At 40.6% G+C, this 23164-nt stretch overlaps 5 protein-coding genes across 5 annotated transcripts; all 5 read right to left on the reverse strand.

The window, feature by feature from the left end:
* Positions 1–2793: 2793 nt before the first annotated feature.
* On the reverse strand, positions 2794–3200 carry LOC307020364 (histone H2A). Its single transcript, XM_079651671.1, has one exon. It carries the CDS (start codon positions 3195–3197, stop codon positions 2814–2816), a length of 384 nt encoding a protein of 127 aa, XP_079507797.1. The 5' UTR covers positions 3198–3200; the 3' UTR covers positions 2794–2813.
* An 811-nt stretch (positions 3201–4011) lies between these two features.
* Positions 4012–5662, reverse strand: LOC307020363 (histone H1.3-like). The gene has a single exon (XM_079651670.1). It carries the CDS (start codon positions 5659–5661, stop codon positions 5035–5037), a length of 627 nt encoding a protein of 208 aa, XP_079507796.1. The 5' UTR covers position 5662; the 3' UTR covers positions 4012–5034.
* A 2246-nt stretch (positions 5663–7908) lies between these two features.
* Positions 7909–10461, reverse strand: LOC307018405 (histone H3.2-like; the record flags this gene model as incomplete). Its single annotated transcript, XM_079648636.1, has 2 exons — positions 7909–8351; positions 10453–10461. 2 exons carry the CDS (start codon positions 10459–10461, stop codon positions 8079–8081), a joined length of 282 nt encoding a protein of 93 aa, XP_079504762.1. The 3' UTR covers positions 7909–8078.
* A 230-nt stretch (positions 10462–10691) lies between these two features.
* On the reverse strand, positions 10692–11208 carry LOC307020238 (histone H4). The gene has a single exon (XM_079651475.1). The coding sequence runs from the start codon at positions 11185–11187 to the stop codon at positions 10876–10878; it is 312 nt and encodes a 103-aa protein (XP_079507601.1). The 5' UTR covers positions 11188–11208; the 3' UTR covers positions 10692–10875.
* A 2280-nt stretch (positions 11209–13488) lies between these two features.
* LOC307018407 (low choriolytic enzyme-like) lies at positions 13489–18759 on the reverse strand. Its single transcript, XM_079648638.1, has 9 exons — positions 17871–18759; positions 17712–17736; positions 17562–17612; positions 17055–17186; positions 16829–16946; positions 15149–15327; positions 14397–14478; positions 13948–14075; positions 13489–13787 (listed from the first exon to the last, which is right to left on the reverse strand). Coding segments are annotated over exons 1-9 (771 nt in total). The 5' UTR covers positions 17925–18759; the 3' UTR covers positions 13489–13785.
* Between the last annotated feature and the right edge of the window lie 4405 nt (positions 18760–23164).

Genomic DNA, 23164 nt, shown 5'->3' on the forward strand with positions numbered 1-23164 from the left:
TATTTGTCTGCTTGTGGATCGTCTTACACACGGAGTTTTGAGACAACCTTTTTTTACACAGGTTACATTAATAACACACATAAAACACAATTCATACATATATAAATAACATAAAGAGAGCACGTTTATATTCCAATGAGACTCAGTTCGGTCACAGACTCAAAACGCCCCATGGCTGAGTCTGGGATGTGTCCAGGGTTTTTCTTCTCCTTAGCACTAGAACCGCCAACGGGTACATTTTACCCGCAGCTGTTTTTTGATTGTATGTAACTATTTTTCAATAACATATTAAAGTCTCCCAGTCCGTGACTTTTCCTGAAAGTGTGTTATGTAGCACCCTCTGTTGTTAACAATTGTCAATATGAAGTCAGATTGAAAAAAAAATCGCTATTTATACCTATATCCGCCAGCAGGTAATATTTACCTCGTAGAAAATGCAGCGTAAACATAACGTGTTGCTATAGAAACGCCTTTTGTCTACTGCGGTTCCTTACAGATAGAGAGAGAGAGATAGATAGATATATTGATAGATGGATAGAGAGAGAGATAGACAGATAGATAGTTATAGATAGTTTAATCTTGGAGAATACAAGATCTTGGATGACTGAGCTCACGTTGAGGACGTAATGCATGTGTGCAGGTTACGTGCCAGTTGAACAAAGATGGATAATCGGAATGAGAGAAGTAGTCCGTTTCGTCTGTTTATGTAGACAATTATATGTCCATTGAACAGAACATTACAGATAGATCGATCGATAGATAGAGATAGATATATAGATAGATAGAGAGATAGAGAGATTTGTACCTAAACAAAACACAAGTCTAACACCAAGCGTTTAAATCAGCACTCTTAGCGATATTATATACTTCATGTTATCTGCACAACCTATATCATATGAAAAGCTGAGAGTCCACAGATTCTATTGGTATAAGTTTCATCCCTGTGCGATCAAAACTCACTGTTCTGTATGATAAATAAAAGAACATTGTACCTTGAAAATCAATAGCGGGTACATTTTACCCGTTGACGGTTTTAGGTATACAGCGACCTCTGGCGGTTCTAGTGTTAGTTCAGTGATAACCTGTTTCACGATGGAGCCACTGTTTATGATCGTCTGATTTAGTATCATCTTGCACCTTGTCTTCCAGATCTTCGTACATGTGATACAAATTACTAGCTGAAAAAGGTCCCTGTGTTTATTGTCCATCCCCTCATCCAGAATACAATACATGATTGAGATTATTCTACATTGAAGTCTAAACCGATGCCCCATAGGAGCGACCACACCTCCTGGGCTCTGCAGCAGTCCATGAGGAGGTGCTGTAGAGTCTCGTCCTCCTCACAGTTAATCATGGGGCATGTTCTAGTTTTCACATAGCAGCTCCATGAAACCACAGCTCTGACCGCAAGTCTGTTGACTGATATCAGCCACCTCACGTCTCTCATGCTCTCCGATAACCGTTTACTTTTCACAAATTTCAAGACTTCGTTACCTTCGTCAGGTGTTAGGTTGTTGTATGTTATAACACCTCCATATTTGAAATCGTTTATAATTTTAAAAATTACTCTATTCGGTAGTCCGATTCAATCAATCCCTAAATGCTGAACTTCAGTTGTGAAGTCACCATAAACTAATTGTAATAGGGTCCATTTCTAGCTCTGCCTCTTCTTTTCTTCCATCCCATTTCTCCATCCTCGACCGGAGGTGCTTTCCTATTGATTGCAGCCGAGATGTTTTTTACAAAAGTAATTTTTAGTTTAATGCCCAGGTCTATGGCTCCCAGGCCTCCATATTCCCTACTTTTAAATAACAAATTACGTTTAGCAACCTCCCTTGTTGTACCCCACACCAAATTGACATCACACTGTTTGTTTAACTGTTCCTTATCCTCTTCCAGACATTTTTGGTTAAATTGACTAGAACATAATGAAGTTGACTCCAACTAGCGACAGACTTTAAATCTTATCTGCGGACGTAAAGGAGAAAACTTCGCTGAGCGCGGTCCAACTCAAGACCCTTCCCCATTTTTAAAGTACTTTTGGTTGGTTATGGTTTTTTATTTTCTGGTAACTTTTTGGTAAGGACCCTGCTATACGCTTAAAGTGACAGGTATTAAGGTACTTTAAAGTATATTAAACATGATCTATATTAGCAGTAATATGAGCATCATAAAAACATGAATAGATTGTGTATATATATATTTATATATATATATATATATATATTTGGATTTCTCTGGATTATGGGAATCACTATTTCGATCTCTGTCTGTTCACACAAACTGAAAGACTGACAATAAAGTTGATGGGATGGTTTACAGACTGTTTAGAAACCCAAGCTTTGTGATTTCATATTTTAGAGAATATAATCACAAATAAAGGAACTTCATGTGTCTCTTCTGCAGCACAGTTAATTATTATTCATGTATACAGCTGTTTATTTAATGTATAACGGCTCTTTAATATAATATTTACAGTTAATCTATATCATTATTTAACAATGATGTAAAAACACCACCGGGAGTGGTGTATATGAGGGTCCAAGGACAGAGGGGGTCGTTCTAATATTCTGTACAAACCCCGTCCACTGAGACAAATGTGTGATATTGGGCTATATAAATAAACTTTGATACACTTGAGTCATGATGAGGGTCACTACAGAGGGAGACTTCTCTGCAGTACATTTGGCCTGCAGTCACATGTGTGGCAACACAGCAGCAAACAGCTGATTGAGGAAAGCATCAGCTCTCTGGATAGAAGTGTGTGGCTCTTAAAAGAGCCTTTGGTGTTTATTGAAGCGGGTTCAGGGTCTTCACTTCTTGGCGGCCTTCTCGGTCTTCTTGGGCAGCAGCACAGCCTGGATGTTGGGCAGCACGCCTCCCTGAGCGATGGTCACTCCTCCCAGCAGCTTGTTGAGCTCCTCGTCGTTGCGGACGGCGAGCTGCAGGTGGCGGGGGATGATCCGGGTCTTCTTGTTGTCCCGGGCGGCGTTTCCAGCCAGCTCCAGGATCTCAGCGGTCAGGTACTCCAGCACAGCGGCCAGGTACACCGGGGCTCCGGCACCGACACGGTGGGCGTAGTTACCCTTCCTCAGATGCCTGTGGACACGGCCTACGGGGAACTGGAGCCCGGCCCGGGAGGAGCGGGTCTTAGCCTTGGCTCGGGCCTTTCCTCCGGTCTTCCCTCTTCCTGACATAATTATTTTTCTCGGGTTTACAACGAAGTGTGGCTCGCTGCTCGCCACAGCGGCTCTTTATATCCACCAGCTGCTCTCTGATTGGCCATCAGTGAGCTTATCGACGATCGTCCAATCAGAAGGGAGCTCACGTAAAGACTTCTCCTTCCAGTTGCTACTAAAATGAAAGACACTAAACCTGGTGCTATTCTAGTAAATGTAATGAATATATTCATCATATCTGGCTGATGAGCACAGTGTTCACAATTTAGACCTATTTATTTATTGTTCATCATTTTACAATGTGTCGCTAACAGGCTACAGATGGAGGCAGCTCACAGCAGCAAGTAAAGAGAAAGAGATGAAGTTATACAATGACATAATAATCAGCACATGATAAAAGCCAAAGTCATTCTAACAGTGAAGTCCTATTGAACCCAGGTCTCAGTGTGTTATCTCTTTATTTTATTAAAATGACAAACACATTTAATAAATCATATATAAGTTGTAGTTTTAAATCTCTACCTGAGCAGATGTAACGGACCTGAAGGCAGCTTTATTCTTTGTTGATAAAAGGCTCATTGATGTTCGACCAGAGCAGTAAGATTCATCTTCTTGTTAAGATCATGTGTATTTAGAAACACTGCTTATATAAAGTGCGTCTTCTCCGACTGAAATCAAAACACGAGTCAGTGAATGATGGAGATAATCAGAATGAGAGATGGAAGAAACAGAATACCACACTGTACTAAACTAAAAGTCAAAGCTGTGCAGTAAACATGTTCCTTCAAGTGTTCACATGATCATGAAAAGGTGGATAAGGATGTCACAGACTGAGTGTTATATCATGATATCTAATATCACTTATTAGTACTACTTGTACTACATGGAAGAGCGGGATGCTATGAAACGGTTTACTTCGGATTCTTTCTTGTTTCATTGATTTGTTTCCTCTTGAACATCTCTTTCCACATTGTTGAGGTTATTAATGATACTGCCTGCTTCTTAGTTATTCCATATTTTGCTGGTATAAGAATATGTATCTAACTCTGTTGACTTGTTATCTCCCACACTGCCTTCTACATGTTGCACTCATTTCACAAAGAAGGAGATAACATGGAGCTTTCCTCATCCCTGTGTGGATATTCAGGACGTAAAGCAGAAACGGAGAGAAAAACAGGGCATATTCACAACGATAGAAAATGATACACAAATAAAATAATATAGGAAGTGTTAAGATATATATTTGGGTTTGAATTGTTATAGTTACATGTGATTGTGCAGGTCTTTGTACAAACAGCAGTTTCTGTCACTGGGTTTCAGGTCTGGCCCCTGGCTGCTCAGCCTGATGGCTGCAGGCCCAGAGGACTGTCCGAGGAGGGGTGAGTCTGAGGGTGGACTGACTCCTCAGATTTATATCCCCCTGAATGTATTCCTGTTTTCTGTACCAGGTTTTATTTGAACATTTTAGTGTTGTATTTTATATTGTGTAACTTTCCTGTCTGGAAGAAATAAAGGAATTAAAGCAGTTTGTCATTTACAATTTATTTGACGATATTTAAAAAAATAAATGTGTATTGTCTATAGGTGTTTATAAAGTATAAACATATCTGAACTATTTTGATTTATTTTTTTCAAAACAATGTAAATGTTATTATTTGCATTATACCATGATGTATGCCCTTTTGTCTTCCTCTGAATTGTCACTTACATATGAATTAATAAAAAGCACAACTTCCTCTTATTCGCATGTTTGAATGTTATACAGTCTATGGTTTGAACAGATGAAACCTTCAGGAGAGAGCTCTGGAGGACATGTGATGGCTCTGAAAAGAGCCTTTTGATGAGGAGCTAACGTTTACTTCTTCGCTGGTTTCTTGGCAGCAGCCTTCTTCGCTGGTTTAGCAGCTTTGGCTTTAACCACCTTCTTCACTGCTTTCTTGGGGGAGGCTGCCTTCTTGGGAGTCGCTACCTTCTTGGGGGTGGCAGCCTTCTTGACCACCTTCTTCTTCGGGCTCTTTGTGGCCTTCTTCACGGGGGTTTTCTTGACAGCATCAGCGGGCTTCGTCGCCTTCTTGGGTGTTGCTACCTTCGCCTTCTTAGCGGCGGGTTTCTTCGCTGCCGGCTTCGCGGCTTTGGCTGCGGGCTTCTTCGCCGGCTTTTTGGGCTTCTCGGCGGGTTTGGCCGCCTTGAAGGACCCGGTCGCCCCGGTTCCCTTGACCTGCAGAAGGGAACCCTTCTCCAGGAGCTTCTTCACGGCGCGTTTAATGTGAGCGGTGTTGTCGTAGCCCTGGGCAGCCAGCTCCTTCTTCAGAGCCACGTAAGAGATTCCTTTCCGCTCCTTGGAGGCGGTGACCGCCTTCAGGATGAGCTCCGCGGCGCCGGGACCAACCTTCATGGCCGGCTTGGTGGACCTCTTCTTCGGGGACTTAGCTGGTTCCTTTGCCGGGGCGCCGGGTGCTGCGGTGGGGACTTCTTCTGCCATGATGCTCTCAGAAATACGAGTCAATGAGACTGATGGGAAAGCCCCGATTCACAGAGAGGGTCTTAAACGCAGCATGAGAACCGTAGAGACTCAACTCAGCCCGTCTCTCAGGAGCAGCAGGAACACTGGGCCGCTTTGTGCTTTCTCTTCAACAATACATGTATAAAAAGCACATCTAAATGAACATTCAGAGGGTCATGTTGTATCGAACATATGGTGAATACGTTGCTCTTCGTATAAAAGTCAAATAAAGTGTTTACATGTATTGTGTTTTGATAGGGAAGACTATAAACCTGCTCTAACTACTGCAATGAGAGGGGCTGCACGGTGACTTTTTCCTCTAACTTCTCTCCTAAATGCTTAAATATATTTTAAACCTTAATTGTTATTGTTTATATGGAGAGAGTAAGTGTTCTTTTAGAAACCTGAAATAAAATCAGACATCTCTTATGATTACATATGGATGAAATAGAGGTTATTGTGGTATCTGCAAACACACTCATGTTTGGATAAGACTGGCTGAGTTCTTGGTGACAGATGATCACTAGAGACCAAATATTAACCTTTATCTGTTTCAAAGGAAAGCACAAGAGACACTCATTATTTAAATTACAAACTAAAACGAACATGGTGTAATTTAAATAGTCTAAAGTTTATATTAGTAATAACAAAAGATACCTCTTTTTACCCACAGTTTTAATACAAACGTATCATAATAACTGAAGAAGATCTGTTATCAATACTCTCTGTAATCAAATAGGATAGAAATCCCCAATAATACGTACATGTGCTTTGCTCACACATGTTTAAATATAAGGAAGTCTTAAGCACATTCTTCATCATAACAATCGCTCATTATGAGATTACTTTCAAAAGAGCATTGTTGACTTTGTTGTGAAATGAACTAAAACATATGTTCTTATGTTACTTTGTGCATCCTCCATCTTGATGGAAGAACCATTGAACTAAAGCAAAATACAGTAAAGTAATCCATAGTTATGATCAAAGTCACTTTGCTTTATCCACAATATAATATACTTTTTAAACTGGCGATTTGATGTTATAACATACTATCCTATTGCTTTTTATGATGTTTAGTATGTTTTATACTGATGTAATAATATGTGTTAAACTGTTATATTTATGGTTCATGGCTTGATTATCTTCAGGTAGAAACAAATCAATAGAAATGAACCTGGTTGAGCTCTCATGTGATCAAACCTGTTGAGATGCACTGAAAGCCCAAATCACAGAATGAGTTCATGTAATCGCTCATCTCTTAAAGGAGAAAGAAACCAAATGAAATGTTGGACTAAATTACAATTGTGTGAATATTTAACAATTAGTATCGTATGTTATTCTCATCATATGTATGTGTTTCAGAGGATGGCACATTCTAATCTATAAACTATTATTTAGTTTTGCTCGTGACGGTTTACATTTTCTGAAGTGAATTGAACTTGTAAATGTACAGTCATTATTAAAAGGTCAAACTAATGTATTTATATAAAAGATTTCCTGGATTCATTAACATGATTAATCAATCAATCAATCAATCAATCAATCAATCAATCTTTATTTATTTAGCCCAATATCACAAATGTTACATTTGTCTCAGTGGACTTCACAGTTTGTACAGAATATCAGTATGACAATACGACACCCTCTGTCCTCAGACCCTCTGACCTTAGACCCTCTGTCCTCAGGCCCCCTGACCGTCTGTCCTTAGACCCTCTGTCCTTAGACCCTCACATCGTACAAGGAAACACTTCCAGAGAAACCCCACAGTTTAAAGGGGAACATGGGAGAAACCTCAGGGAGAGCAACAGAGGAGGGATCCCTCTCCCAGGACGGAGAGACGTGCAATAGATGCCGTGTGTAAATCAAAGAGATGATACATTTACAGCGTAGGTAGACCAAATGTTTGGAAAGGCCAAATCTTTGGGAATGCATGTGTCTGTAATAAGAAGATGAATCCACGAGGATGTCCGCAGTCCTGTGGGAGCCATCAGGGAAGTAGTATGATGAGAGTCAGTGATATAATATAATGCACGGCAGTTCACATTAAATACACTCGGTGTGAAGTGTTTTTTTTAGCTTTAAAAAGTTATTTGTTTACTTAAATGTCTTGTAAATACTTGTCTTTATAATCATAATTGTGTCTTAAGAATACTTCTATATTTTCTTTGGTCTGCCTACTTTGAAACTTATTTAGATTTATTTGAACAATGAAAACACACTAATACACAATCTGGTGTTTACACTGACTCGTTACTTCTTTGGAAGATATATTTATGACGGTACAGAAAACTAAAGTGTGAACCAGTGTATTCATTAATATCAAGGATTGTAACTCTTTGAAAGGTGTAGGTGGCTCTTAAAAGAGCCGTTGTGTGTGGGTGTCCTGGTCTCAGTCTCTAAGCCCTCTCCCCGCGGATGCGGCGGGCCAGCTGGATGTCCTTGGGCATGATGGTGACCCTCTTGGCGTGGATGGCGCACAGGTTGGTGTCCTCGAACAGGCCGACCAGGTAGGCCTCGCTGGACTTCTGCAGAGCCATTACGGCGGAGCTCTGGAAGCGCAGGTCGGTCTTGAAGTCCTGAGCGATCTCCCTCACCAGGCGCTGGAAGGGCAGCTTGCGGATCAGCAGCTCGGTGGACTTCTGGTAGCGGCGGATCCCCCTCAACAGGCGCTGGTGAAGTCAAAAATGATGTTGTCATTAGCCCGCAGGTTATACACAGGCTGGATCATGCACAATTAACGATAACGTTTCAGTGGTTCTGTGTACATGCTAACACCTACGTAGTTGACGGGAAGTTTACAAATAAATTGATTTCGTTTCAGAGAACCAATAATGATGCTCTGAGAAATAATTTCCTGACTATTGAAAAACATTTGAACTTAATAATTCATGGTATTTACTTTAGGGCTTTCCCAAGTGTTCAAAGCGCCTTCCATTACATATTAGACATGAATCCAGATTACTGTGGACAATACCCACAGGACACACGCTGTCAGAATCCACCGTGGTGTCTGATATATTGAATTAAAATATTCGTCTTGGTTAACAGATAAGGAACGGTGAACAAAAAGATGAAATGTTAAATACTTCTTTGTAAGTTAGAATCCTGTTTTAGAGATATTAAGTGTTATATATTGTAGCGACCCTGATAGGATGCTGAGGGTATCACTCAGGCATCCCCCGTCTCTTTGCCAATCACAGAGCTGCACAGTGATGCTGGTCTAGGTGCGGTCCTGTGGTTGGGGGAGCAGACGGGGGAGGGCGGGGAAGTTGTGACGTAGACACTGTTATATCTATGGGTATGGTGGGAGTTAGCGTCAGAGTGGGTGAGGTTGAATCCACAAGCTGTTCCTGAATCTGTGATCCTCAGAAAATAAGAGTTATTAAAGCCTAATAACTTGAAGCCTGTTTCCGACTCCATCTGTCAGGGTATATGCAGGAATCCTGAAGTCAAATTTAATACAGTTTAAGACCTTTTTTAAGACCCTTTCCATACATTTTAAGACCTCATCGCAACTTTGAGTTCTAACCGGTTACATTGGCAACACACTTTACCTTATATTTAAAAACGTATCTTTCGGATACTGTAAGGAAAAAATTGTGGTATAATGTGCTTTGTTCAACACCTTAGTACAAATAGTCACATTTACTATAGTCATTGTAAGATAGCAAAACTAAACAGAGTGCAGACAGACTACTAAAGCCTCCTCTCCACATGAACTTCAACCTCTCTGTGAAGGTCAGGTTTAATGCAGTATGTTGCTTTTTTGCTTCTGTAGACTCTGTGCTCTTTCATTCCAATAAAACTCCTCAGAAACCATTAGAAACTAGTATTTGACCAATAAACAAAACAATTGACACAATTTTTAACTATGACATGTTAAACTTTGGTGAGCTTCAGCGGGCTAATGCCATAGGAGCTCCCTCTCAAATTCCCAGGGGAAAAATTGGGCTGGGGCTGTCCGGGGCTAAGCCCTGGCACATAGGATGATGCTCTGACGTCATCACCCTCACACATTTGTCATATGTTTACAAAAAAGGATATATATGTTAAGACTTTTCTCGTTCTTAATATAGACTATATTTAGGGTCGATATGTGTTGACTTTACTTTAAAATAGCAGATCTCTGTGACCGGATATAGTTTGGCTTAGACCCCGGCCCCACGAGGACGTATATGGTAAAACGCATACGCAAGCGCAAAAAAGGCTTCCGTTCAAACGCATTCGATTCATTAACGTGTCCGTTCACACTAGACCGCTGGAAATGCTGGAAACGAGGCCTGTAAGTGGCGCTGCTGCCGCCCGAAATACACCAAAAACAGCGAAGAGGACCCCGGAGCATGGTTGCCCTTCTGTTTATTCTCCGCGGTGGACGGCGTGTTCTCCTGCTGTATATCTCTCCGGTAGTCCACAGCAGATGAAAAACACCCACCTCACCGCCTCTTCCAAAGAACGAGGGGACCGTGCGGCAGAGTTTCCGTAAAAAAAATGTTCCGCCGGTCAACATGTCCGTTAAAGTTTAAATCTTCCATAGAAAATTAGAAAAGTGCCGGTCAGAGGTCTTCTTTGTTATTTATTGAGCTTTAAAACAGATTGATAACGACTCTGTTCTCTGTATAATAATATTTAATAAACGGTGACTGCCTCTCTTTTCCTCCCCCCTCTTCTGACAGCCTAGCAGCAGGAGATGGAGGCGGGCTATTTCATCTTTATCAGAAAATGATCATATAGGGCACACACGGACCCACTACCCACATTGGAACCAGTTACCCTAGTCATTTAGTTCCCCCCCCCCCACAGAGCGGAGCAAGGCAACGAAACTTAAAATAATTAGCAGCATTTTATGGCGCGCTATGCATGGGGCCGCCTTGAGAGGGGTTTCAGACATGTCGTTTCAGTAAATTAAAAGGTGTTTCATGTTATCGTTGCTGTGGACCTTCTTAATACCTTGGAAAATGCCGTTTAATACTTTTTAATAGCCTTCATTTTCGCTAAATTGATTGATCAACTTTTAATACTTTTTAAAACCCCGCGGACACCCTGATCTGTGAACGTTACAATATTGTACAACTCTTCAAGTGTATTATATTTGACTGAAACATGAGTGATCTTGAACGACACATAGTAAAGGAAAGTCTTCATGTAATGTGGGTGGCTCTTAAAAGAGCCTTTGGTTGGTCGGTCAGCAGCTGCTTATCCCCCGAAGCCGTACAGGGTGCGGCCCTGCCTCTTCAGAGCGTACACCACATCCATGGCGGTCACCGTCTTCCTCTTGGCGTGTTCGGTGTAGGTGACGGCATCACGGATCACGTTCTCCAGGAACACCTTCAGCACACCGCGGGTCTCCTCGTAGATCAGACCGGAGATACGCTTCACTCCGCCGCGGCGAGCCAGACGGCGGATGGCGGGCTTGGTGATGCCCTGGATGTTATCACGGAGCACTTTGCGGTGGCGCTTAGCGCCTCCTTTGCCAAGTCCCTTTCCTCCTTTTCCTCGTCCACTCATTTTGGAGTCTTGGTAGATCAGGTCGTTCAAAACGAATGAGTGGAAGCAGTCTCACCGGCAGTGTTTAAATATTCACTGCGGACCTAAGAGAAGACGGACAGCGGGAAGGCTGCTAGGCGGGGCCAACGCTGCAGCCTCCACATCATCTTCCAACACATTTAGTTTCTTTTACAAACAAGCCGTTTAGGACAGAGTGAATACACATACTATACAAAGATGCTGTATGAGAAACCAATGTGAGTTTGGAAAATTGCACAATGTAAATCTATTCTAGTAGACCTCAACAATGGCATTATGATCAGTAGAAATGGCCATGACATGGGAGCTTTAAATTATTTGTTGGTAAACTGGGTTAACTTGTACAGTGTTGACATGTCTGAAAAAGCATCAGCAACACCATCTAATTTTGAGTCCGAGACAAGGTAGCCTACAAGTTATTTACGGTTGTATGCTCGACTAAATCCTTAGAATCGTTACAAGGTGTGTTTTTTGCATTTTGTAAATTGTGTAACTTGCTGCTGTTAAATACCATCAAACTATATGCAATATGTGCAATATATTTAAGCAATAGCTCACGACAGGCCGTCGTATGCTCATTATATCACAGCTAAGGGGCGTGGTTCGGCCCGACGCACAGCACACTTGGTAACTTGGTAACCTTTATAAAATGGCAAGATGAAAGAAAAATACACATTTTTAATTTAAATAGTTTTTATTAGTAAATAATGATGTTCAAAATAAAATAGTCCCTCCGTTGCCTTCCGCACGAAACCTATTGCGAGGTGGTTGCTATGCAACAACACTAACAGCTAGCGAACATGTTAGACAGAGAGCGTTGATCCATTATTGGCTATTTATTTACATTAATGTGTATGTTGCTGTTTATTGTGCAGCCACTGAAAAACTGTCCAGCATCAGTTGCATGGCTTACGTGGTCACTTGTATAGGTTGAGGTTGTTCGAGGCTGTTGCTTGGCGTGGAGAGAATATTTCTCCACTTTCTCTGGTCCCCGAGATTCGGATTCCAGTAGCTCTGGAGAGAGCTTTCGCACCTGTGGCCACTAACGCTCATAATTTCTCTGCTTTGTTTCAAGACCCGCATCAGAAAGCTCTTGAATGGTGGTACTTTTCCAGTTGGTCTACCTGCTCTTCACGTAGCTCTGCATGTCGTCGTTTAGGTGCTTTCTGGAGATAGGCACTGCTCAATCCACTCCTCCATACTATAGTAAGACCCCCCCCGGAGGTCGAAGTTAATCTTAAATGTTTCCATCTTATGCTTTGTAAATTTGTTTCGTAACGGAAGAAATGTAAATATATTTATAAAACGGACAAGTCAAATCAAGCAATCTGATTGGTCGACAGCGTTTTTGCGGACCTCTTTGATTACAGATTTGAAAACATCGTTGCTTCCTTTAAAAGTATCACAATTCATTTTGTCAAACCTTGGAAAGTATCTAGAAATCCCTGCCCTAATGCCAAAGGAACTGCACACTGAATGTGTTTTGCCATTTGATGTCTATGTCTGGACCGCTGCGTAAAAAGGAGGGTTTCTGCCAACTGTATACTGTTTTTCTCAGACGCGGAGGGATACTGACTTGTTGTGAAAAGTAATTTACAATTCTCCCCGCGGTATACACTCAGTATATCACGGCTAAGAACCAATCAGATTGCTTGATTCGACTTGTCCGTTTTATAAACATTATTATATACATTTGCCATTAATAACTTTGTATATGTGTTGAGGTGGAGAAGTCAAACTTTGCTTCTTGCATCTGTAAGAAATTAAAATCAATACGTGAATATTAAATGAATGCACCGTTTTATTTTGAAAAGCTTTATTTTGAAGGAAAACCCGGATGTTTACATTACGTCACTTCCGGGTTTACTTATCTTTGTTTTCCGCGGTTAGAATGGATCAAATAAAAAGTCATGAATGAGAATTTGAGGAGGAAAGACCCTCCAGATGTATTTGCTTGCAAACCACTGGACTAATCGAGCATTTGTATGTGATTTAAACTATATATCATTATATATGGTATATCAGTCAGAGGTCGAAGATGTTCGATAGTAACGTACTTTTAACTGAATAGAGAATATTTACTAGTACAGTAATATGTCTTACACATCGTTCTGTTGGTACTTGTTCTGAGTATTTCTTATCCATAGTTAGGGATTCAAAGTGAGAGTAATTACAGCTTCATTTCTAATTCAAATAAATATATATCCAAATACTTATTGAACAAATTGCTAACTTTATTGCAAAGATTAAAAAAAAGTCATTAAAATCATCATTACCAATCAGCAATTCCATCAACATGTATTTCATCGTTGTCTCTATGATCAATTCATTGTTCAAATTGTTTTAAATGTTCTTCCCCTGGACACATCATTAGCAATATAATGTGTCTTTAACCCGCTAAGTAAAACCAGAAGCATATCATAAAGAGTATATTTTAAAATCAATAAAGTGAGTAAATGATTTAAATCCATTAGCACATGATTTGAAAGCTAGCCACTGTTAACCAGCAGGTCTGGACCTTTGGTGGAATCATAAAAAGCCGGGAGTTGAATTATCTGGAGGCCGACCCTTTACTTCCGTTTCTGGTGAGGAAAAAAAAAAAGAGATTTTAATTCATTTCTCAGATTAACAATATTTCAACCCTGTTTTCCTGTTCTGCTGTCACAGCTATATTGGTAGTTGGATGTATCCTCTGTGTTTAGGTTTCCACTTTTGGAGAGTATAGCATTATTTCCCACTCACATTTACATCCGTAAAGCTTGTTGACACGGGCAATGTCATTCTTGCTCATCGTACGAGCAGTCCCCAAGTTACGACTCGGATTGTTCTTGGCGAGGATGGTTGGTTGGTTGTTTTTGCTGAAGCCGTATCTTGAGGATCAAAATAAGACAACATGTTTGGCAAACAGAGCTGCACACACACATCACAAGCACACAGACACTTGCTTCTTCACTAGGCAAGTTAGATGTAAGACCTAAAACTGATTTAATTAAATAGTGGATGAAATTTGACTTCACAATACCCAAAATTGAAGAAAAGGAAACGATGAATAATAATTATCATGATTGATTTTGAATGCAGGATTTTTACATGTCAAATTATACTTTTACAACCTAGAATAGCTATTTTCACTCAAGTAAAATATCTGAGTATCATAACACATACAAACATACAGTCACACAAACACTCACTTTCCGTAGTGCATTAAAGAGTCGAAGTCGTAGGGAGTACCCAAGTTGTTAGTTTGCTTCTTCTCAAAGTTATGTTCTTTTCCTGCACAGGAAGAGAGAACAAGAGAGCATTTATATTTGAGAACAGCTTTTGCATTTTTGATTTTTTATAAACGCTGGATTGAAAATGTTGGAACAAAACTTGGTTAAAAGCATGCCGGTAGACTTCACAGCCAACTCCTTTATTGCATTAGTAACTATTGGATGGATTTAAGCCAGACATTCATGAAGCTCACAGGATGTTTCCCTGACTTTTCTTCTAGTGCAGCAACTTGGCTAAAGCTTTCACCTATCCAGTCAAACATCTCAACATCTAAAGATGGATTGGCACAAAACTCCAAGATAATATATTGTATTCATTTAAATCTAATGCCATCAGATACAAATCTAAATGTGTCCAATACTTATCTCTGCAAAGCTAACTCCTTCCGCAGCCTCAGATTTCCTTTGTGTCGACTTGTAATTATCAGATCTTATCATTCTAAAAGACTAAACACAAGACAGGGGCTTTTCCAAGTGGGATGGAGGATGTACAAACTGGGAAATGGGAAAGACCCTCCAGAGCTGCTATCATGGCAATGGCTTTGATGTTGGTGGCTTTTCAGACATAAGGCATGAACTTAAACTCACCTGTCTGTAGATCGCATCATTTTTCATACAACACATACTGTACAATCAGGACTGTGAAGAAGAGCGTTTGTGTTTGAGCTGACCTGGCTTAATGTTCTGGGAGAGGATGGAGACGTATCGGTCTCTGTCGGAGCGGACTTGCTCGTGGTTGAAGCCCAGAGCGTGGAGAACCTCGTGCTGCACTGTGGATGGGGACACACAACCATTTTTCTTCAGGGAGACGGGCTGTCTTCCACTCTGTCGGCCCAGGTAGGACCAACACCTGACACACACACACACACACGCACACACACACACACACACACACACACACACACACACACACACACACACACACACACACACACACACACACACACACACACACACACACACACACACACACACACACACACACACACACACACACACACACACACACACACACACACACACACACACACACACACACACACACACACACACACACACCATATGAAAATAAGAATAGGTATTGTTGATACATTCCTGGCCTCTTGTGAGAAAGAGGGATCGGTTGTTTTTTTACATTCCAAAGTGACTAATTCATGGCGCATTTCCACTACAGCGCGGAGGTCGCTTTAAGCGTGCCGTGCCCGTTTTTGGTTACGTTTACACTTGGCGTAGTTCCAGCTAGCGGGTACTATTTCACAGTTTTTCTGTCCCCATAAAATTGAGGTTCTTTCCGGGCCAACAACCGGTCTGAGTCGGGCTGAGTATGCTAAACTTGAGACATAATCGCTGGCAAGGGGTCTATAACTACACCAAGATGAACATATTTGACCGTGATTTAATTGTAATACACGTTTCTAAATGATGCCGAAGTAACAACATACTGATACCGGATAGTAAAAACCATGAATTAAGGCTTTGACAAGTTTGCAGACAGACGGCAGGAGAAACACCTTTTAAATGCGTGTTTTCTGAATGGAGATCTGCTAAGCTAACGTTGTAAATGCTCCGACCGCCCACACTCACAACAACGGCCTACAGACATAAATAAACCAGCGACTGTATTCTCCATGACACAGACAGTCTGTGGTTTGTACTTGTTTAACTTGTGTCTAGTTTCTGAACAGATATGAGGAGCTGTGAGCTCTGAGGGCTAACAGCTAACGGCTGATGTTGGTTTTCTGTGGTTCTCATTAAAGATGACTTCACGGCTCCGCCTACACTGCGTTACTATAGTTACTGCCCCAGCTACTAAACTGTAATGGAAACGCAGCATAAAGTGAGCCGGGCCTAACGAGGCCTAACGAGGCCTAGCCATACCGAGCGAGGCCGAGCGAGGCCCTGTAGTGGAAATGCGCCATTACTGTACTCGTACATTCCCTGAGTATTTACATTTGACCTTTTTTCACATGTCCGTGAGTTGTTTCACCAAAGACAGTTTCTTCTTCAAACTTCTCAGAAATTTAATTTAAAGTCAAACAATAGTTTGATTCTCAAATAGGAATAGTGATCCAACTTTTCACTTGAAGATTGGAGAAAACTGAGAAGTAGTTTTTTTAAACTTGGTTTTTGTCTTCTTTCCTCCCCATCAAGAATAAGCACCTTTAATTCATATTTGGTGACCCTGTACAAAAAGTAGTGAAATTAAGCCCCTCCCCTAAAGTATGATTTTCTTAAACACTGACATGAAGCAACATCACGACCAACCAAAACAGAATCAGATTCAGACTTAGAAAGTTCAAATGTAATCACAGAAAAATGAGATTTCTTTGTGTTACAATGTGTGTTCTTACCCAGATCCAGGGAAGAAGTCGAGGTAGTCTCGCTGGGTGGTCCTCTCGACAAAGCGAATGCAGGTGGATGCGTGGAAGGTCACCAGGGCTCTGATGATGATGTTGCGCTCTGTTGTGGCTGCAGAGACAAAGAACAGGGTGCTGAGCACTGTTCTCACCAAACCTGGTCTGCCTTGCAGCATGAGATCTCACATTAGGTTGAATTTGAGGGCAAATGTGTATTTACTGTAGTTGGGGGAGATGTAGAATGGTACGTTTACGTGTCCTCTAGATTTGGGCCATTTGCAGCCTGTAGCCGTGCAGGGATCTGCATTCCTTCTTAAATTTGGCACAATGTCGCCGTCGACCAGGTGCGTAGCTGCAGAACAATAAGTAAAACACATTTGTTCATGAATATCCGTGCCAGGAGTCTGGAGTTTCACAAATATCATTGAAATGTACAAATGTGCTGAGGCTAAGGGCTTTTCCCTTCGTGAAAAATACATTTTAACAAGTTACAAATCACACAAGCATGTCCGACCAACAATGAGAAACCTTAAAATGTCCTCAAATAACACAAGCTGAATCCAACAGATGTTTGGAAAAGAATCCTTCATAAATGTCTTCAATGGTAACTTTTGAAAACTCATATTCTGTTGTTCGACTTTGACGAACAGAGATGAGATCTATACCAAGTCTTATTGTCATTTTGCCATCATGTTTTGGGATCGAAAATATGAAACTTGTGTCGTACTTATGTTAGCATTAGCTCTCTCGATGATGTCAGAGGCGTCCAAAGACTCTTCTGAAACAACAGAGAAAATAAATTATACCGGAACATTTAAAAGAGAAACTAAGAAGAAACAAATGTCAATAAAAAGTCAATTCTTCATTTCCAACTCACGTCTTTCTCCGTGATCAGGAGCACCCTGCAAAACCAATGAACAACATTATAAATATAAAAAACATGTTATTTCTCTTCAATGTTATTCATACGAATAAAATAATGTAGGTCCTTTTTCTATAAATAAAGAATAAACATTTTGTAAAGAGTCAGACTCACCGGAGGAATGGCCGACAAAGAGATGAAGAGGACGAAAAGCAAAACTGGAGTCATGACGGCGGTCCTCTGAAGTCAAACCTCAAATCTGAAAGTCAAAATCTGAAAAGTGTTTGGTGGTTAAGGAAAAGGTTTGGTATAAATACGTTCAACATTATTTATGTGAGAACACAAATAGTGAGAAGAGGGTCAGAGCTTACCTGCTGTAGCTGACTGTGATGCTCGATGCAGCAGGTCCTCAGATCCTCACGCTTTATAGGAAGCTGTGAGGGTGTGTCAGAGGATGGACTCAGATCTGGACACCTCAGCTTTCAGTCAAACATTTTATTTATGTAATGCTACTCAAGAAGAATTCAACTGAAATGTATTTTTACCAGGAAGGAAATGAGTCTCTTTACTGTAGAATACATAAAAACAACATTTTAATGCATGAGTCATTATCGAGAAATAAATGGCCAATGGTTCCCCTTTCAAACAAACAGAAATGATGAAAACCAGGAAACAGTTAATGCATCTTTTCACTTATGTGCATAAAATAAAATAAGATAAATGTCTTTTGATCCCCAGGGGTGAAACTCAGTTGTTTCAGCAGCACAAAAACAGAAAAGTACAGATTAATATGGAAGGTAATAAAGAAATAACAATAGTTTGCATTGAAGTATAAGTTCTCCGAGGAGGATATGATAAATACTAGATTTAATGCACCTTTTGACAGCACCAAAAGGAATATTTAGTATATTGTATATACATGTATTACCGCTATAAAATACAAATGAACACATACAACTACAATATTTTCTATATATTACACTCCGTTTAATCTATACTGCCACTTATCACTTATCGCGGCGGAGGGGGGTGTGTGTGTCTACAGAAGGTCCAGTTGTGATAGACACGGTTCACCACTTATCTTTTTCTACTTTTAAGATGTACTTATTTGATTAAAATGTGAATCAATGTGATGAATACATGGCTTTTGATTTAAGGGTATTTTATTTTTGTCTCTATATATTTTGTCCCACTTTACTTTAACAATGTATATTTCCCCTCTGTGAGAAGAACATAGGAATGTTGTCGTCTTCATTACTGTGTCACTGGGTTAGGGCTCTGTGACAAAGGATTGGTCTCCAGGAAACAAATTCTTGTTTTTCATGGGAAGGACGACAATGTTGGTCAATTCAAAGTAAAGCTCGACTTCTTTAGGGAACTGAGAGTGCAGACGCTTCTCAGGAGCAATGATGTGTCGCTGACGCATGTGTTGCTGGATGCACATACAGTATAGTATGTACCATACTTCTTCTTCTTCTACCTCTACTTCTTCTTTTTCTACCTCTACTTCTTCTTCTTCTACCTCAATCAATCAATCAATCAATCAATCAATGCTTATTTATATAGCCCACTGTCACAAATGTTACATTTGTCTCAGTGGACTTCACAGTGTGTACAGAATATCAGTATGACAATACAACACCCTCTGACCTTAGACCCTCTGTCCTTAGACCCTCTGTCCTTAGACCCTCACATCGTACAAGGAAACACTCCCAGGACAGACAGACGTGCAATAGATGCCGTGTGTAAATGGAAGAGATAATTCATTCACAACATAGGTAGACCAAATGTTTGGAAATGTGTCTATAATAAGAAGATGAATCCACGAGGATATCCATCCAGGACTTATGATCCAGGACCATAGCAAATTACATTTTTATTTTTTTTGTAAATGGTGTGTGTGTGTGTTTGTGTGTGTCTGTGTGTGGACTTTGCCACAGTCCTTACATGTTTATCACCCGACTAATACTTCTAGGTTTACTTACACAATACAAATTAGGAAACATAGGATACATTTGTCTCCAACAGGAGCAGATTTATTTAAAAAATAACACACTAAAAAACTACACTAAAACCAAAATAATACAAGCATTTTTTTTGTAAACACTGGCAAAAAAGAAAAAATGTACACAACCTGAATGTGCTTAGTGTTTTTGAATTGAGGCACCAGGCACTGTTATGCTTTGTTCGTTATTTTCGCGTCCAGGAGAGAAGCTTTAAAAGTAAGGAGACCAATGGAGTCTATGAGGAGGTTCAAATGGGTACTTTAATTAAAATGTTACAAGCAGTAGGTGGTTCAGAGAGAGGGAGAGAAAAGCTCCCTCTCTGTGGTCGGCCGAGCAGAAGAGAGCACACAAGCATTCGTCCTTCCCGCTTGCTGGCTGTTCGCCCCTCCTCTCTGGGGGCTGTGGTGACCAGCGACGTGCGGTCAGGGGAGGTAGGGGAGGCAGAGCCTCACCTGTCATACTCCAATGTAGAGGAAAAACAACTAAAGAAAAACTAAATAGTAATAATAATAAAATGTCTCCACTGATATATGATGTAAGTGTGATTAATGTATGATTCCAATCGCTTTTTAAATTCAAAATCAGCAAATTTGCCGAGCTCCGCTACAACTACGGGTAGCGATGAGAAGTGAGGCAGGGATGAGCTCTGCCTCTCGTAAGCCCACAGTAACTTGCTGGAGCGCGGGCACTAATTTAGCGCGGGCACTTATTTTGTGAGCGCGCTCAAGCCAGTTAGTGTGGGGTGAGGTGAGGGACAGATGAGCTCTGCCTCACCTCAGAATGCGTCACCCCACAGAAACTGTCTGGAAAGCGGGCACTAAGCTCATGCCTGTTACCATCTCACTGTAGGTCACCAATGTAATGTTTGTAGATCCCTTTATTACATTTATCCTCGCCGTCCATAGTCTCTAAATAACTCATTTCACGTATGTGATATTTAGGCTCGCTGGTCTCATCATACAACGGCAATGAAAAAAGCACCAGGGGAGGCAGCCATAACCTCTGCCGCACTGTAGCCCGCACATGAGCCCACAGGTTCTTGTTGCTACTGTTATTCTACGCAGAGACGGTAGACACAAACAACAAGCTATACTTTTCAAATTACAGGAAGATAAGGAGGACTTTTACAAAAAACTAATAGAGATTGTTGTCCAGAAGGATAGCATGGACTTCATCTTCAAGTCAAGGTAAGACCACAATTGTAATGAAAATGGGATCTTACTAAGAAAGAACAATCCAATATTTAGATGTTGGGTATCCTTTTGTTGAACGGTCTGTTTAAAATGAATTGAAGCATCAGACTAAAAAAGCTTTTGAAAATAGCCGAATATTTAGATTAAGGTCAAAATATAATATTTGTAAATCTGACTCTGAAAAAGTCAGTTCCTCACCAGCCATGAACATCACCGTACGTCACTGGTGGTGACGTAGGGGACTTCCCCCCTCGGTCTTCTGTGTCCGATATTGCGTCAAACAGAGGATTTCGACATTTTACATTCATTGCTTACTTCCACATGCCTTTTTTCTCCTCCTTATCTCTTTCATAACTTTATATGTAACACATGTTAACGGCGTCAATAGCCACTTTAATGATACAACTGGACGGTAGTCCCGCATGTCGTCATGAAGGATTTTCAGAATAAAAGCTTGGTATTGAGAACTTCCGTTTTTTTCCAGAATAAAATAGCATTTAAACTGACGGTATGTTCTAACTAAATTATGCCATAAAACATTGATTTTAATTTCTAACAGTCCCTCCTTACACACCTAAACGGTGTGTAAATAATACTGAAATCAATGAGTTCTTCATTTGAACTTTGCATAGTAGGCTACATACCTCATATCAAAAACATACAATCAAAATGGAAGGGTTCAATAGCCTCAACTTTACAAAAATACAAAAAATACTTTGACTGTTCAAACATAAAAGTGTTCCCTTGTGCATAACTTCTAGTGTTAACATTCTATAGCATTCTTCAAAATAGCAGCAATGGCTTGGTACTAGAACATTTCTTTCTCCCTCCTTTCACAGAAACCGTTCTCATACCACGCTCAGTGTTAAGACACTTGTTTTTACAAAGTGTAAAAGAAACATACCATTTTAGAATAGCAATGATTTATAAAACATGAACAACATCATTTTCATCAACATCTGTGTACGGGGGTGGGTCGTTTTGTTCTGCTAGCATTTGAAACTGTCTCCTTATGAGAAATGTACCCTCCCTCCTTTCATACCATTTAAGGTATGAAAGTAATATGTTCTCTAGAAGAGGCCGTTGTGATCAATCGGTACGTTAGGACATGGAATGCAACATCTAGCCCTCCCCTGGGCGCCCCTGTGCTATCTTCGTACACTGTGGAGCCTAAACTCCCCCTGGGACTGGTCTCTTAGACCTACTGGCTTTGGGGTGTTTCGCCATGTTGATTAACTACATAAAAAACATCACTGGCTGTGCTAGAGCACAGGTCCCAGTCCAATCCTGTGGCAAGACTGGCTAAAAGGTTCAGTGCTTCCCCTATATACAAATAGAGGCGGCGCAGCGCCGCTGCTGAATTTTTGTAAAAACATTTTTATTAAAATAATAATAAGTGGCGACCCTTTTTCATTTTTAATTGTTTGTTATTTGTATTTGTGGTATTTTTGTTACTGTATGTTCAATAAAGGTGTATCTTTGCTAAATCTTGAGACATTGCCACTGTATGTAATAGGCAGGGCCGATTTTTGGCATAGGCGACACAGGCGGACGCCTAGGGCGCCAGATCTGGGGGGCGCTGCGCTGGTAGCTCTGGGAGGGAAACAACTTTTTGGACCGTTGGTGCTCATCCACATTTTCGGCCTTGATGTAACAACATTCATAATTAAGTAAATGTAACACCCTTTCACCCCGGTTACACGTTTCATTTGCCCGGTGGGTGCTGTAAGTGATGAAAGTGGGGGATGTTGGCTTATCTGGCGCCCACAGCTCACAGCCGAAGTGCGAGCGTGGGAGCGAGCGAGGGCGCACCGGTACCGGCGCTGTTGTTATTATAATCTGGGGCTAGCTGCGCTAACTGATATAAGAAGTAGATGTTTCTACAACCAGGGTGGAGGAGAGCTCTCCTGTCAGACTGAGAGGCTCAGTGAGGTTAAGGACTCTCTGATTGTTTAGATAAGTTAATTGTAGTCTAAGTTATCTCAGTGGGTCTCAAACGTTTTGACCACAAATTATGTAAACACATATTTCCAAGGCACTCCTTTATAATTATTAGGATAAATAAAAACAGGTTTGAAATCATTCCAATGTATAATATAGGACAGTAATCCAAAAATATTAAATCTTCCCCAAATTCGCACATGAATTGGAATCTCTTAAAGAATCATTTGTTTATGATGAAAAGATTGAATAATATGTTCTACCCTCAGTGTGTTTTTATTTAATAGTTTCCTCTTTCTTACTTTATAAATTTACCAATTGATTAATT

Source organism: Notothenia rossii (assembly GCF_949606895.1).
Source record: "Notothenia rossii genome assembly, chromosome: 9".
NCBI classification, from domain to species: domain Eukaryota; kingdom Metazoa; phylum Chordata; class Actinopteri; order Perciformes; family Nototheniidae; genus Notothenia; species Notothenia rossii.

What these genes read in the sequence shown, in the direction of transcription:
- LOC307020364 (XM_079651671.1), bottom strand. Translation starts at nt 3,197, where the DNA reads ATGTCAGGAAGAGGGAAGACCGGAGGAAAGGCCCGAGCCAAGGCTAAG.
- LOC307020363 (XM_079651670.1), bottom strand. Translation starts at nt 5,661, where the DNA reads ATGGCAGAAGAAGTCCCCACCGCAGCACCCGGCGCCCCGGCAAAGGAA.
- LOC307020238 (XM_079651475.1), bottom strand. Translation starts at nt 11,187, where the DNA reads ATGAGTGGACGAGGAAAAGGAGGAAAGGGACTTGGCAAAGGAGGCGCT.
- LOC307018407 (XM_079648638.1), bottom strand. Translation starts at nt 17,924, where the DNA reads ATGACTCCAGTTTTGCTTTTCGTCCTCTTCATCTCTTTGTCGGCCATT. An exon ending in GAGAGCTAATGCTAACATAA is followed by an intron (nt 17,187 to 17,561) that starts GTACGACACAAG and finishes ATTGTTCTGCAG; the next exon opens with CTACGCACCTGGTCGACGGC. An exon ending in GACTTCTTCCCTGGATCTGG is followed by an intron (nt 15,328 to 16,828) that starts GTAAGAACACAC and finishes TGTGTGTGTCAG; the next exon opens with GTGTTGGTCCTACCTGGGCC.